Source organism: Manacus candei, unplaced genomic scaffold (assembly GCF_025592945.1).
Source record: "Manacus candei isolate 608988 ecotype Guabito, Panama unplaced genomic scaffold, ASM2559294v1 h1tg000047l, whole genome shotgun sequence".
In the NCBI taxonomy this organism is placed as follows: domain Eukaryota; kingdom Metazoa; phylum Chordata; class Aves; order Passeriformes; family Pipridae; genus Manacus; species Manacus candei.
In genome coordinates this window covers 7,832,643-7,844,997 of record NW_026138095.1, presented here as the reverse complement: position 1 = coordinate 7,844,997, position 12,355 = coordinate 7,832,643, and the positions used below count along the sequence as shown (strand labels likewise).

Sequence of the window (12,355 nt, the reverse complement as noted above, 5' to 3'; positions counted from 1 at the left end):
AGAGGTTAATCCATGCTGAATAATTTATGAGTGCCAGCAAAGGCTGTGCTGGGCCAGAGCAGCTACAGCTCCCAGGCATGAAAGGAGCAGGAGTTGCCAAAGAAAAAATACACAGAAAGTGGATTCAACACTGCACATTTCTGGAGCAAAATATCCCTGAACCCATCCCAACACTGGTGCCTGTGCTGCTACAAGCTCAGCAAGAGACACTTGGGATGGGAGAGGACAAATTCAGCCCCAGTCCACAGCAAGGCAAAACTCCAGCCACTTGAGCATCAAATAACCCCTGCCAAAAGCTGTGGCTACAGGTAAAGTCCCCTCCAGGCTTTAACAAAGAGCCCAAGATTAACTATTAGCATGACTCAGGATTAATTACACTTGTTCTGCTAAGCCTCCCACTTGCTCCTGGTCAGGCAAAAGCTTTTCCCAACACTCCTTAGAGCCACCAGCCCGAGAGCAGGGACATTGCTGAGAGATCTGCAGGCACTGAGCAGGATTGCTGGCACCACTCAGTCCCCCCTTGGGCAGAACCTCTGCCCCCCTTCTGACACCCATATTAACCCATCTCTTGGTGGGCTGCAGGAGGGTCCCAGTGAGTGCTGGGCCCAGTCTGGGACAGAGGGGACCTGGCTACAGCCCCAGATCCTGCCTCCACTGGCCCCAGCCCCATCAATATGAAAGTGGGCACTTGACATGAGTGTCCAGCATTTAAAATGTCATCAAAGCCAGGCACAGGACACGCTCTTGGGGAGGTGGGGACAGCATCTATCACTGGGACACAGAGGACAAAGTGTGCAGTCCCAGCCCAGCTCACTCACTTCCCATCTCAGCTACAAAGGGGAAGAGATAGAGCTGCCGTTCCCAGGCATCCCAGGGGACACATCCAAATCCACGTCAGAAGAGATCTCATCACTGCCAACTGACGTTGAAGCTCCCACGCTTCTGAGAAAGGCAAAATACTACAGGCAGCAACGCAGCTCTCCAGGCACTCACGGAGGGAAACGGACACTGCAAAATCCCCCGTAAGACTCACCAGCTCCTTCCCCTCCTTCAACAAAAACCATAAGGCTCTTCATTAAAAAACACAAGCAAGAACCACACAACAACAACAGAACCCTCCCAGCCACTCACTTCTTTCATCCCTGAGTGCACGGGTGTTATTTAGCACATCAGCTGAGCTCAGCACACCTCGCGGATCGCTGTGACACGTGCACGCCTCTTTGAGGAGCTGCTGCCTCTTGCATTAGGACCAGGATTATTTTTTGAGTTAATTAGTCAGGAGCTAATTCCGTTCATTAATTCTGAATGCCACAGGGGCTGGGTTGGGGGTTTTTTTTGTGCTGTTTTTTTCTCCAGGATTGTTGGGTTTTTTCACTCCCTTTTCAGCACGGCTCATTACGTGGCCGATGCTGGCTTAGCGTGTCCCAGAGCCTGGCCAGTCCCTGAGGCAGCTTCAGGCTCTTTTTGATTTATAACCCATCTAATTTGTATTTTCCCTGGCACTTGCCCTCCACTCAGGATGGCAAGGAAACCTTGTGAGGCTACAAGAGGCAGCAGTGTCAGCCTGGTAATAACAAAACTGCATCAGCAGAGAGGAACGTGGCATGTGGTTGGCTTCGCCCTCTTACTTTTTCCATCTAATATCGGTCCCCATATCCCACATCACAAAAAGCCCATCCATCTGTGGGAAGTGCCTCCAGAAGCAGCAAATTCCCCTGCAGGTCTCCAAACCACCCCCAGCAGCTCCTGAGGAGAGACTCCCCGGGCGCTGCCACCCACCTGCAAGGGATGCAGGTTCTATTTGGCAGCCACACCAGCTGCATGCCTTGTGGCAGAGCAGGAAGGGAGGGAGGGAAAAAAAGAAAGAAAGAAAGGAAGGAAGGAAGAGAGCAGTCACTGCTCAAACAACACCAGCAAAGCCATGGGGGTTGAGTGCAGTTATGTACAGTGGGAAGAGCCAGCGACTGCAGGACACCTGCATCCTGCAGCCACAGGGCCACCAGCCCCACAGAGAGCATCCCTGGGGAATGATGGGCCAGAGGGAGCCTTTCCCATGCCCAGCTCCAGGCAGGTGTCAGGGGACAGGATGCCAGGAAGGCAGCACACAGGATGCTGCATGCTGGCAGCAGGGGATCATTCCACTCAGATCCAGTGCCAGGACCACAGTGCCTGCCCGAGGCATGCCCACAGCAGTCCCATGCAAAGCATCACTTCACACCAGTCCTTCCCACTTTCTTGGGATGCAGAAAGGATGAAATCTATTCCATGATGCTGGTGATCTGCACCCACCCAACGCCTGCACCAGTACAGCACCAGCCTGGCCCGAGATGCAGGTCAGGGAAAAGCCACATGCAACCTGTTCTGACCTTGTGCTTTCACATCAGACCTCGATGCAACCCACACACATGCAGGGGGCAGACCCTCTTAGGGGGGGCCCAAGCACCCACAGAACCCAGCACCCACCTCTGCAGCTCCTTCAGGGAGACTGTGACTCTCAGGCTGTGTCCCAGGAGGAAGAGGGCAGCCAGGATGTCAGCCCACTGCACCATCTCGCCCAGCGGGCCCCCCTTCAGCACCCGTGGGCTGAAAACATCCCCCGACTCCTCCGTCAGGAAGCCAATATGGATCAAGATCTGGAGAGACAAGGAGAGGGGTCAGCCCCAGGGAAAGGGCCAATTTGGGTTTTCCAGTCCAAAACAACTTATGGTCCCTGAGTCCCTCCGGGTCCTTCGCACACTGTAATTATGCAGGGAAATCAGAGAGGGATGAAGGCAAGTGAAGTGTGTCCAATTAGCAAAGACCAAATGGTCAGAGTTTGCCAGCTCCCCTTGTCTAGTGCTCTGTGTCCTGGGACCACGCTCACATTCCTGATTACATCACAGTCTGAACCACAGAGCAGAGGGAGATCTCCCAGCACACAGGGACGGAAGGGAAGGGCACCACAAATACACCAACGGCAGGGCCAGCAACCTCAGCATGTCCTCAGAGGAGACGTGCCAGACTCCTGCCCCCTGCTGATGGCTGGCTGCCAGCTGGACATTTTCTCCCATCCACCAGGACCCAACTCCAAAATCCACCCCCTTGTTCAGCAACACCAGTCCTGCCACATCCCGAATTCACGTGGAGCCACATCCACGGGCAACAGACCGACCCCACAGGCCTACGTGCTTCCATAAATGAATTTTCCTTCCAGCTCATTCACAGCCCAGCTGCCTCCACTTCTCTGTGCTCCCAAGGGCCCAGCTTTCCCATCTCCACACCACGAGCCCCCGCCGTGCAATTTGCTCGTACGTGTTTCTGGTCCCTTTGCCGCCCCTTCAGCTTCTGCTCGAGGCGCCGGGCCGCCCGCAGCCACTGCTGGGCCAAGTGCCGGATCCTCTTCTTCATGAAGCTCAGGGACTCCTTGCCCGTGCCAATCAGCTCCAGGAGGTGAGCCAGGTCGCTCCGGAAAGCTGCCTAGGAAAGGAACATGCTCTGCACTGTGAGTGTAGGGAAAGCGGCCACGAGAGGAGCCCCCGGGCTGCCCCAGGGGCTGAGGGAGGTTCGTCCATCGCAGCTCAGGTGCTGTGGGTCCTTCCTGCATGGACAGCACTCCCCAGAGCCACCACAGCTCCTCCGCTTCATGCAGGAAAACCCAAAGGTCTCATTGCACCCAGAGCATCTCATAATATCCCAGATTCCTCAGTAAAGACATGGACATGTTGGGGTGGGTGTAGAGGACACAAAAATGATCAGAGGGATGAAGCATCTCTGCTGTGAGGACAAGCTGAGAGAGTTGGAGTTGTTCAGCCTGGAGAAGAGAAGGGTCCAGGAAGACTTTCTTGAGCCTTTTCAATACTTAAAGGGGGCTTATAAGAAAGATGGGGACAGACTTTTTAGCAGGGCCTGCCTATTGTGACAGGACAAGGGGTGGTGGCTTTAAACTAAATGAGGGTCAATTCAGACTAGATTTAAGGAAGAAATTTTTTACAATGAAGGTGATAAAACACTGGCACGAGTTTCCCAGAGAGGTGGTAGATGTGCCATCCCTGGAAACATTCAAGGCCAAGTTGGACAGGGCTTGGAGCAACCTGGCCTAGTGGAAAGTGTCCCTGCCCATGGCAGGGGGTTGGACTAGATGACCTTTAAAGGTCCCATCCAACCCAAACCATCCTGTGCTCCTGTGAAAACCCACAAGAGGCATCACAGCCCTGCTAACACTGCTGCTCTGGGAACATCTATTTCCAGCTGATGTCTCCCCCCAGACCCTCCCAGAGTGGCAGAACACAGGCTGTCCCCACCTTACCTGCACCGGGGGCCGCGGTGGGGGCGAAGGCGCAGCCGCCGTCTGGTTTCTCCAGGGCAGGGGAGGGCAGAACCACTCGACCTCGCTGAGGTAGATGAGGAACGAGCACTCGGTGCCGTCCACGCCAAAAAACGCATAGCAGGGGTCAGAGGTCCACCTGGCCCTCATCCACTGCAAGGGAGCAAAGAAACACATGGGGCCCTGCCAGCTGCCCCTGCTGTGGGAAACCTCTGTTCTCCATCCCCTTTACCTGGGAGATGGAAATGAAGGGCAGAGGGTGGACAAAGGGCTGCAAACCCCGCACCCGTGTCTCAGTGTCAGTGTTGACTCCCCCCCCCCGGTGCCTCCAAGGCACACAGGGCAGAGGAACAGCCAGAAAGGTTTGCTGGGGGCTCCGTGGATTTCTAGCACTGATTCCAGCACCAACACACGCCTTCCCTGGGGGCACAGCCATTAATCCCCAAGAAATGATATACCACAGGGATTTCTTCCTGCTAGCTTGGCTGAGGAGCAAAGGGAGCTGCTGATTTCATTGCCCTGGGCACAGCGGGGCATAGAGACAGATCTGCTGCAGTCCCCAAGGATGATTTCACATGGAGGAGAAGAACCAGAGACCAGAGCAGCGATTTATCATCTCCCACAACAGCTCTTGCCAGCCCTTTCCTAATTCAACTACAAAAACAAATCTACTCAGACAGGTCGCTGCGCCCAATATGTAAAGCACAGCAATCATCAGGAGAGGAGATGGGATTACAGCCTTCCACAACTACATTACATTCTGAATTTACTGAAATTGTGGAAGGAGAGGATGCCTAGCACCAGGGGAAGAGAAAAATACAGTCCCCTCCCATGTCATTTTCATATACCCTTCAACATCTTTTCAGCGAGACTCAGCCCTGCAGAAGGCTGAGCTTGAAGCAGGAGGTTGGGAAGGGGAGGGAAAAGGGAGATGCTTTTAATTAGTTCATGTAAATATGCTCTCTGACAAAGCCATCATGGTCTGGGCCAAATGCCAGGCTGCATTCAGGTTGTAAAGAGCAGGTTGGGTCAGGCAGGACATCCTACTTGAGATGGAGGTCCTGGCCACCTGAACGAGATGCTGCTCTGTGCAGTGCTGAGGTTATTCCCCAGACACCAGGGAACATTCCAGGTATTTAGAGACAATGTGACAGTGCTTCCTCCTCACTGTGCTTCTGGCCTTAAACACAGAAACTCCAGGCAGGGAGGGCTGCAGGTAGAGGTGGTCTCACAGAGCTGATTCTGCTGCTGCCTGAACACCTCTGGGTACTGTGACCTCAGTGGTTTGCATGACTCAAACTAAAGGAACAAGCTTTATTTTGGGGGGAGAAAGAGTTACATTTCTCTATCAAAGGCTCCCAGAGAAGATTGGACACCTTCCTTGTGTCTTCTCCTTTATACCAAAGCCCTGCTTTGCTTTCCACATCTTTGGCTCTGCTCCTCCTCCTGCACCTTTCCCACATTAAAGTAACCAGTTTTATTCTAGAAACCCTAACCCCTTCCCACTGTCCTTCCCAGTTTAACCCCAGGGGCTGTTGCTTTGTGCCCCTCCCAGCAGTTTCCATTGCAGGTCAAGACCCTCTCCCAGACACAGATCCCCGACTCACCTCCACCTTCCCAGCACAGTCAGGGTACTTGGGGTCCCTGGGCACCTCACACTGGTCCCTCCTGCCTTCCATCACTGCAGAGAGAAAAACTGGGCATGGGGAGAGCCAGGATGTGCCAGTGAGGCAGACAGAAATGCTGTGAGGGGAGGGGAGGGGATGGGTCTGGCAGCCCCCAAGCATGGTAATCAGCACCCAGCTGCCAGTCCCATCCCACTGAGTGGAGCAGGACACCAAGATACAGGGAGGAAACAGAGGAAATCCACCCTGCTTCCATGCTGAGAGAGTGTTCCCCTTTCCTAAATCTCAGCAGGTCCATTTACAGCACCTCCCTGTTGCCCTCAGCCTGGTCCAGACCCCAAGTCCCACCTATCCTGTGAGCAGGATCTAAGGATGCATTCAACAGCCTTTATGCTGTAAACTTGCAACAAAAATTGTCCTGCTGAGCTGCTGAAAGAAGACTCAGATCCCAGAGTCAGCTCTAGAAAAAGGTATAAAGTGCCTAAAAAGGTAATAGGATCTTTCCTCCCTCTGTGGTTGGGTTAATAAAAGCCGCCACCCCTCCTACAAGCCCCTCCTTTGCCCATAGCTGAAAAAGCTTGAGGTGGAAGAGGCAATGGAAAGATCTTCCACCTAAAGCCCAGGAACCATGCAGCCACGTGGAGAAACATCTGGATAACCCAGCTGCCCTCCCAGCAGTGCCAGAGTGGGATGGGAACATCTCTTCTGGTGCAGAATCCCATCAGTCCCCGGGAGTTTGGATCCAAACCACCACATTTTTCTGCCCAGGTGTTTGTGCTGGCACCGCTCCTCACCTTTAATTTTGCATTTAATTCCCTGGCATTTCTACCTGACAGCCATTCAGATTTGTCACCGCTCCTCTCCCCTGCAGGCACGAGTTTCCCAAGGAAGGTAAACTCAGATATCCGCATCCATTCCTGGCACTTTTACCAAATTTTTCATAGTAGGCTTGGCTGGATCTTCCTGTTGCAGCAGCAAAACACATAAGAGGTTTGGAGCACGGGGAGCCCCAGGGACACTCACCTTTCCCGTTGAGGAGGCTGTTCCGGAGAATCTGATCGACTTTTATTGCGATGTCCGAGACGTTCTGAGCTATAGCCTGGATCCTCTCCATCAACCCCGCTGCTGGCTGGAACCTGGGGAGGAAACCAAACTGACCCTGAAAACTTAAGGTCTCACGGTGGTGACACTCAGAGCAAAATTCAAGCCCTGGGAAGCCGCCAGCAGGTTGAACTCAGTTCCAGGATGCAACATGGGAACTGCTGGTCCAGCGTATAACAGGCGAAGAAGAAGTCACTCTGCCTTCCAAGAGGTTTGATTTAAAATGTATGCAAATCAGCATTTATATATAAACTGTGCCGTTCTTCACAGCGTGCTGATAAACACGGATGTGCCCGTGCATTTTATGTGGGGAAACATTAAACAGGCTGGGGGAAAAAAAAAATAATTGTTTTTCCTATTTCGGATGCGCTGTGTTTGAAAACCCTCTGCTGAGATTATTGGCTTTGCAGAGCACGTAGGAAGCCGTGCTGGGAAAAAAAGAAAGGAGGAAAAGAGTGAAAGTACAGAGAAGAGAAGGTAAAACCGAGGAGGGCTGAGGAAGCTCGTGGGCCTGGAGCAGACTGATGCAAAAACGCAGGGGACACATGGATGTCCTGAGTCAGCCCATCCACCAAAGGTGGGAGTCAGTTTTTTCTCCCATGTAACAAGAACTAGGACAGGAGGAAGCAGCCTCAAGTTGCACCAGGGGAGGTTTAGAATGGATATCAGGAAAAATCTCTTCACTTAAAGCATGGTCAGGCATTGGAACAGGCTGCCGAGGGAAGTGGTGGAATCACCATCCATGCAAGTGTCCCAAAAACATGCAGACATTCTTAGGGACATAGTTTAACAGTGAGCTTGGTAGCGCCGGATTAATGGTTGAACTTGATAGTATTAGAGGTCTTTTCCAACCTTAATGATTCCATGATTCAGGTGAGTGGATTTCCAGGAGCCCATCAAGGAGCAATGGCAAGGGCAGGGACAGGGTGCCAGGGCAGCACTGCAGGAGCTGGGGCTGAGCTGGGGATCACAGCCCAAGCAAAGCCCACAGACACCTTCCCACCAAGGCTTGTGACCAGATTCCACCAGTCTGAACAGCTGCACGTGCCTCTATGGAATTAAACCTGGCAGTCAATACTGTCCTGGGTAAACAGCCCCATTAAACTCATCTACATAACACACTGTGTAGACTGAACTGACAGAGCTCTGTAAAGAGGCTGGGTGTCAATTAAAACCTGGTGCAACATGTAAAAGGGCAAAGAGAACTCAATCCATCAGCAGTGGTGTTCTGCCAGGCTTGACAAGGAGTGAGCTCTCCTGCCACTTCCATCACAAACAGCCACCACGTCTCGACAAGCGTGGTTATCACAGTAAATAATTTCCCCTCCTGCAGCATTTGGGTCATAAGTTTTCCCTCCTGCTGCCGCCGAGATCATTATAATACAAGGAAATGTCATATGCAGTGAGCAAAAACCAAAAGGGCTACCTTGAATGCTTGTGGCACAAAAAAATATGTGCTGATGTCAGGTCCTCCGTGGTGGAGTTTTATGTTTGTTCTCCAGCAGATCAGTGAACCCGAAGGCTGGGATTTAAAGTACCTCTGTCCTCAAGGCTAAAAAAATCCTGGTTTTATGAACCGACACTGCTTCGGTTGTTGATTTAAAGTCCATTTGCCAGCAGTGAGCAGCCCACATTTTTCCTTCTGGCATGGTTTACGACCATCAATATTCAGGCTGCACAACTCCACTGGGAGCCACCCATCCTGGGCTTTTAAGAAATAATAATTAAATGCAGAGGACACCATTGCCCCCGAGTCACTTCCAACCTTTGCAGAGAATAAACCCCAGGTATCCCGCTGTAACCACTGCAGCAGGGAGGTTGCTCCTGAGGCCCTGGGAAAATATGGGCACAAAAATAACCTGTGATAAGCTGTGCTTGTCAGCACGGCTCTGAGGAGACAAAATTATCCGGCTCTGAGGGCAGTGTGGTTCAGGCAGGCCTGAAAGCTTGCAAACCCCCATTTCTGCAACCCTTTTCCCACCAGCAAGCTGCTGTCAGACCCTGCAAGTGATGCAAAGGCACTCGGTAAACAGCTGGGGGGGGGCAATTTAGGAGCAAATGTTGTATGGATGCAGTGAATTTAGAGCCAGTGAGCCCAAACTCCTGCTTCCAACAGGAGAGGGGTGTTGGCTTGGTGAAGAAGATGCTCCCCAGGTTTCTCCAACACTCATGGTAACAAGAGGGTATGACCACGGGCACAGCAGCGCTGCTCCCACACTTCAGAGCACCCAGATTAGCCCACAATTCAGCTTCTGCCTCTTCCCAGAAGCTATCCCAATTCTAACTTGTGTCCAAACCTGCTCCCCAACACCCAAGTAATTAGGTGAATCTCAAAAGTCAACAGCAACCTCGGTCCTTACCTCCTCTCTGATGACCTCCAGCACCCACAAACACGCTCAAACAAAAATCAGGATCATTATCCTAAATAAAAGGCTTTCTTCCAGGCCCAGCCTCACAGCCAGACAGCTCTGGTGCTGGTTTCCACCGGGTGATAGTTCTGGCCCAGCAGCTATGACAGCTTGCCCAGCTCTTGTAAAGCTACAGCTGCTGCCCAAAAACAAAGGTTTCACCTCAGAGCCCTTAGATGTAAAATGTATGTCTGAGCATCACAGTTGGCACCTCCAGTTCTCCCAGACAAGACGGTTGCTTTGCATGGGCTCTGCAGGGCTTTCCCCAAAAAACACGGAGGGTTACTGCACAGTGACTCTAAAAAAGTCCACCATGGCTCCTGGCACGTAAATAAAGAAGATGGAAAAAGGCAGAAGGCAGAAAATGTCTCTTCAAAATCTCCCAGCACTTGCACGCTCATCACCCTTACTTGCCAAACTTGCTTTCTCCAAATCCCCGTGACTTTGAGCGAGGGATTTCATGGTTGGGGTGAAGAGCTCCCACATCAGGAGCACTGACAGGCCTCGTGTTTGTACCTGCTGGGTAACAAGGCCATCACTCAAGCAACAAATTTCGTGTAACGTAGTAAGGAGGTGACAAGCAGGTTAAGCATAAGTTACATCACCCATGAGCACAGGGATCTGTCACAAGGACAAGGAAACGAGACATTTAAAGCAAAATCTCAAACATAAAAAAGTTTTCCTGTGCCTCTTAGGAATGTGATGCCTTGTTCTTAGTAACTGGAGACACTGGAAAGGACAAGAAAAGTGGTTTGTTCTGTTCAGTCATAGCTAAGCAGAGGGGGAATATCCCAGCAGGTGGTTCCATCCAACAATGGCCAGCGGAAAGAACTCCTCACTTCCAGCACCACCACTGCCCAGGGAGCAGATTTTTTTGCTTTTTTCCCCCTCTCCCGCTCTTTAAATTTTTCCACAGCGACACTTTAAATGCCACCGAAACGCGCTGGCGCCGTGCCAGCTGCTGAAACTACACTAAATTACCACGGCTTTTCTAGAACAATTTTTAACCTGGGACCTTAAAACCATTTACCACAGCAAATACAGCACTTTTACTCCTAACCATCAATATTGATTTCGTCTTTATTATTTTCGGATTTATATTTCCCCGTGTTGATTAAGATTCAGATCACACTGCGCCTTATAATGCTCTGTATACAGTATTCATCTCGTTTCAAAAACTGCTATTAAGATGTATCTTTCCCCACTGGCAGATCATTTGCCATATAATATAGCCGGAGGTTGAGTTTTCCTCCACTTTTTTATGCATTAATTTGGTTGCCTTCACTTTGTCTCTTGTCCCCAACCCCACAGCACCAGCTCGGATTGAGCCTGTTTATCCCCTTACAAGCCACTGTATTTTTATTGCCTTTTATAAAAGTGGCATTATGAAAAGATGAATCTCTTTCTATTTGTGTGTTGTCTTCATAATACAAGCCCTAAACATATTTGCTTGCTCATCCGATATTTCTTGCTATTAACTGGTGAAAACCACGGCTTTGGGAAGACCAATACAGATGGAGAAAAGCAGATGTTCTGAAGATAATACATCGACAAATTCACCATTCACACAGAGCAGTTTACCAAAGGATTTCAACTTGCTCATTACAAGGCCTGCACTGCCATTTGCCTCCCTAAATGTGTTAAAGTTTTTTGCCCAGAGACCCAAAGCAGAGCAGAAAGTGGCAGGGGAGGGTGCCCAGGGCTGGTGCTGAGTTCTCACTGCTTCCCTGCTCTGAGGACACAAATCACCCACTGATATCCAACCCCACTGTCCAGGACAGAGAGCTGAAATCTCAGAGGCAGCACTGATGGAAAACCCCTCCCAGCTGTGGAAAAAGGGCCTTTCCCATCTTCCTGGTTCCTTTAGCTTTTCAGGCATTGCTCATTAAAACAGCTGGGATACCTCCCAGAAAAATGAACCCCAAGGGCATCTCCAGCCCTGAGGGCTCAGGCTCCTCTGCCCATCCATTCATCCATGCAGATGGGATGAGCTCAGACTCATCCAACAGCCTGTGGGGGACAAGCCAAGGAAAGGTCACAGGGATGTGGGGAAAAGGCCTCACACAAGTGCTGGATAACTAAAAAAAAGTGATTTAAATCTCCAAGAAGATGGAGAAATTAAGAGCTTTGTTCCCCTGAACTAAGAGAATCCAAGTAAATCTCATCAATGCAGGAAGTAAAACTTTTTGGGCAGATCCATGCCCTTGTGTACATCTCCACATCTTCTCTGAGGTGGTTTGCATCCAAAAGTCCAGGGGCCAGGGCTGCCCACGTGGGAGAGAGCAGGACACAGACACGGGGGTTACTGGGTGGCTGATGCCTGAAAATTTGGGTCACAGTCCCCTGACACCAAGGACCCAAGGAAGGGTGGGGTGAGAGAGGCAGCAGTGGCTGGGCAGGTGCCCTGCTCAGGAGGCTCTGCTGCGTGGTCTGTGTCTTTTGGACTCGTAATCCTGGTTTTAATCCTCATCACTCCAGTGCTGAAGCTATTTCCCTAAGCTTGGATAAACAGCCCTGCCTTGGTTTGAGCTGGTGGTCCACGTGGGGAGGGCAGCACCTGCTTTCCCTACTCCACTTGGGAAAGGCTCAGACCCCCAGGGAGCAGAGCAAAAGCCCAAAGCCATGGTTGCCATCAGCCTGGTAGAAATTTATGGTAACATTAGGGGAAGAAAAGTGGTGGGGCTGAGGCACAGGACTCACTGTTTTCCCCCCTCACTGGGGTGGGCTCTGCCAGGTTGCTCAGATCCTCAGTGCCTTTCCTGACATCAAACGAGGACAGGGATGCAGACCCTGGCTTTGCAACCTCCCCAAGAGCCACATGTCTGTATCACTGAGAACTGGGTTTAGTCTTCACAGGCAGCTCCAGCCAGTCAACTGGATGAAAAATTAAAAGTGAAATTAAAATATCTGTAAAAAGT

General features: G+C 51.2%; 1 protein-coding gene across 2 annotated transcripts in view; it reads right to left on the bottom strand.

The window, feature by feature from the left end:
• Positions 1-12,355, bottom strand: part of MGAT5B (alpha-1,6-mannosylglycoprotein 6-beta-N-acetylglucosaminyltransferase B) — a 62,321-nt gene that overhangs the window by 22,388 nt on the left and 27,578 nt on the right. For both annotated transcript variants that reach the window (XM_051797488.1, XM_051797489.1), the window contains exons 4-8: positions 6,952-7,064; positions 5,911-5,984; positions 4,286-4,456; positions 3,292-3,456; positions 2,464-2,633 (exon numbers count right to left, since the gene is read on the bottom strand). In XM_051797488.1, the coding sequence (XP_051653448.1) occupies positions 2,464-2,633; positions 3,292-3,456; positions 4,286-4,456; positions 5,911-5,984; positions 6,952-7,064 (693 nt within the window). The remainder of the gene's footprint in view (positions 1-2,463; positions 2,634-3,291; positions 3,457-4,285; positions 4,457-5,910; positions 5,985-6,951; positions 7,065-12,355) is intronic.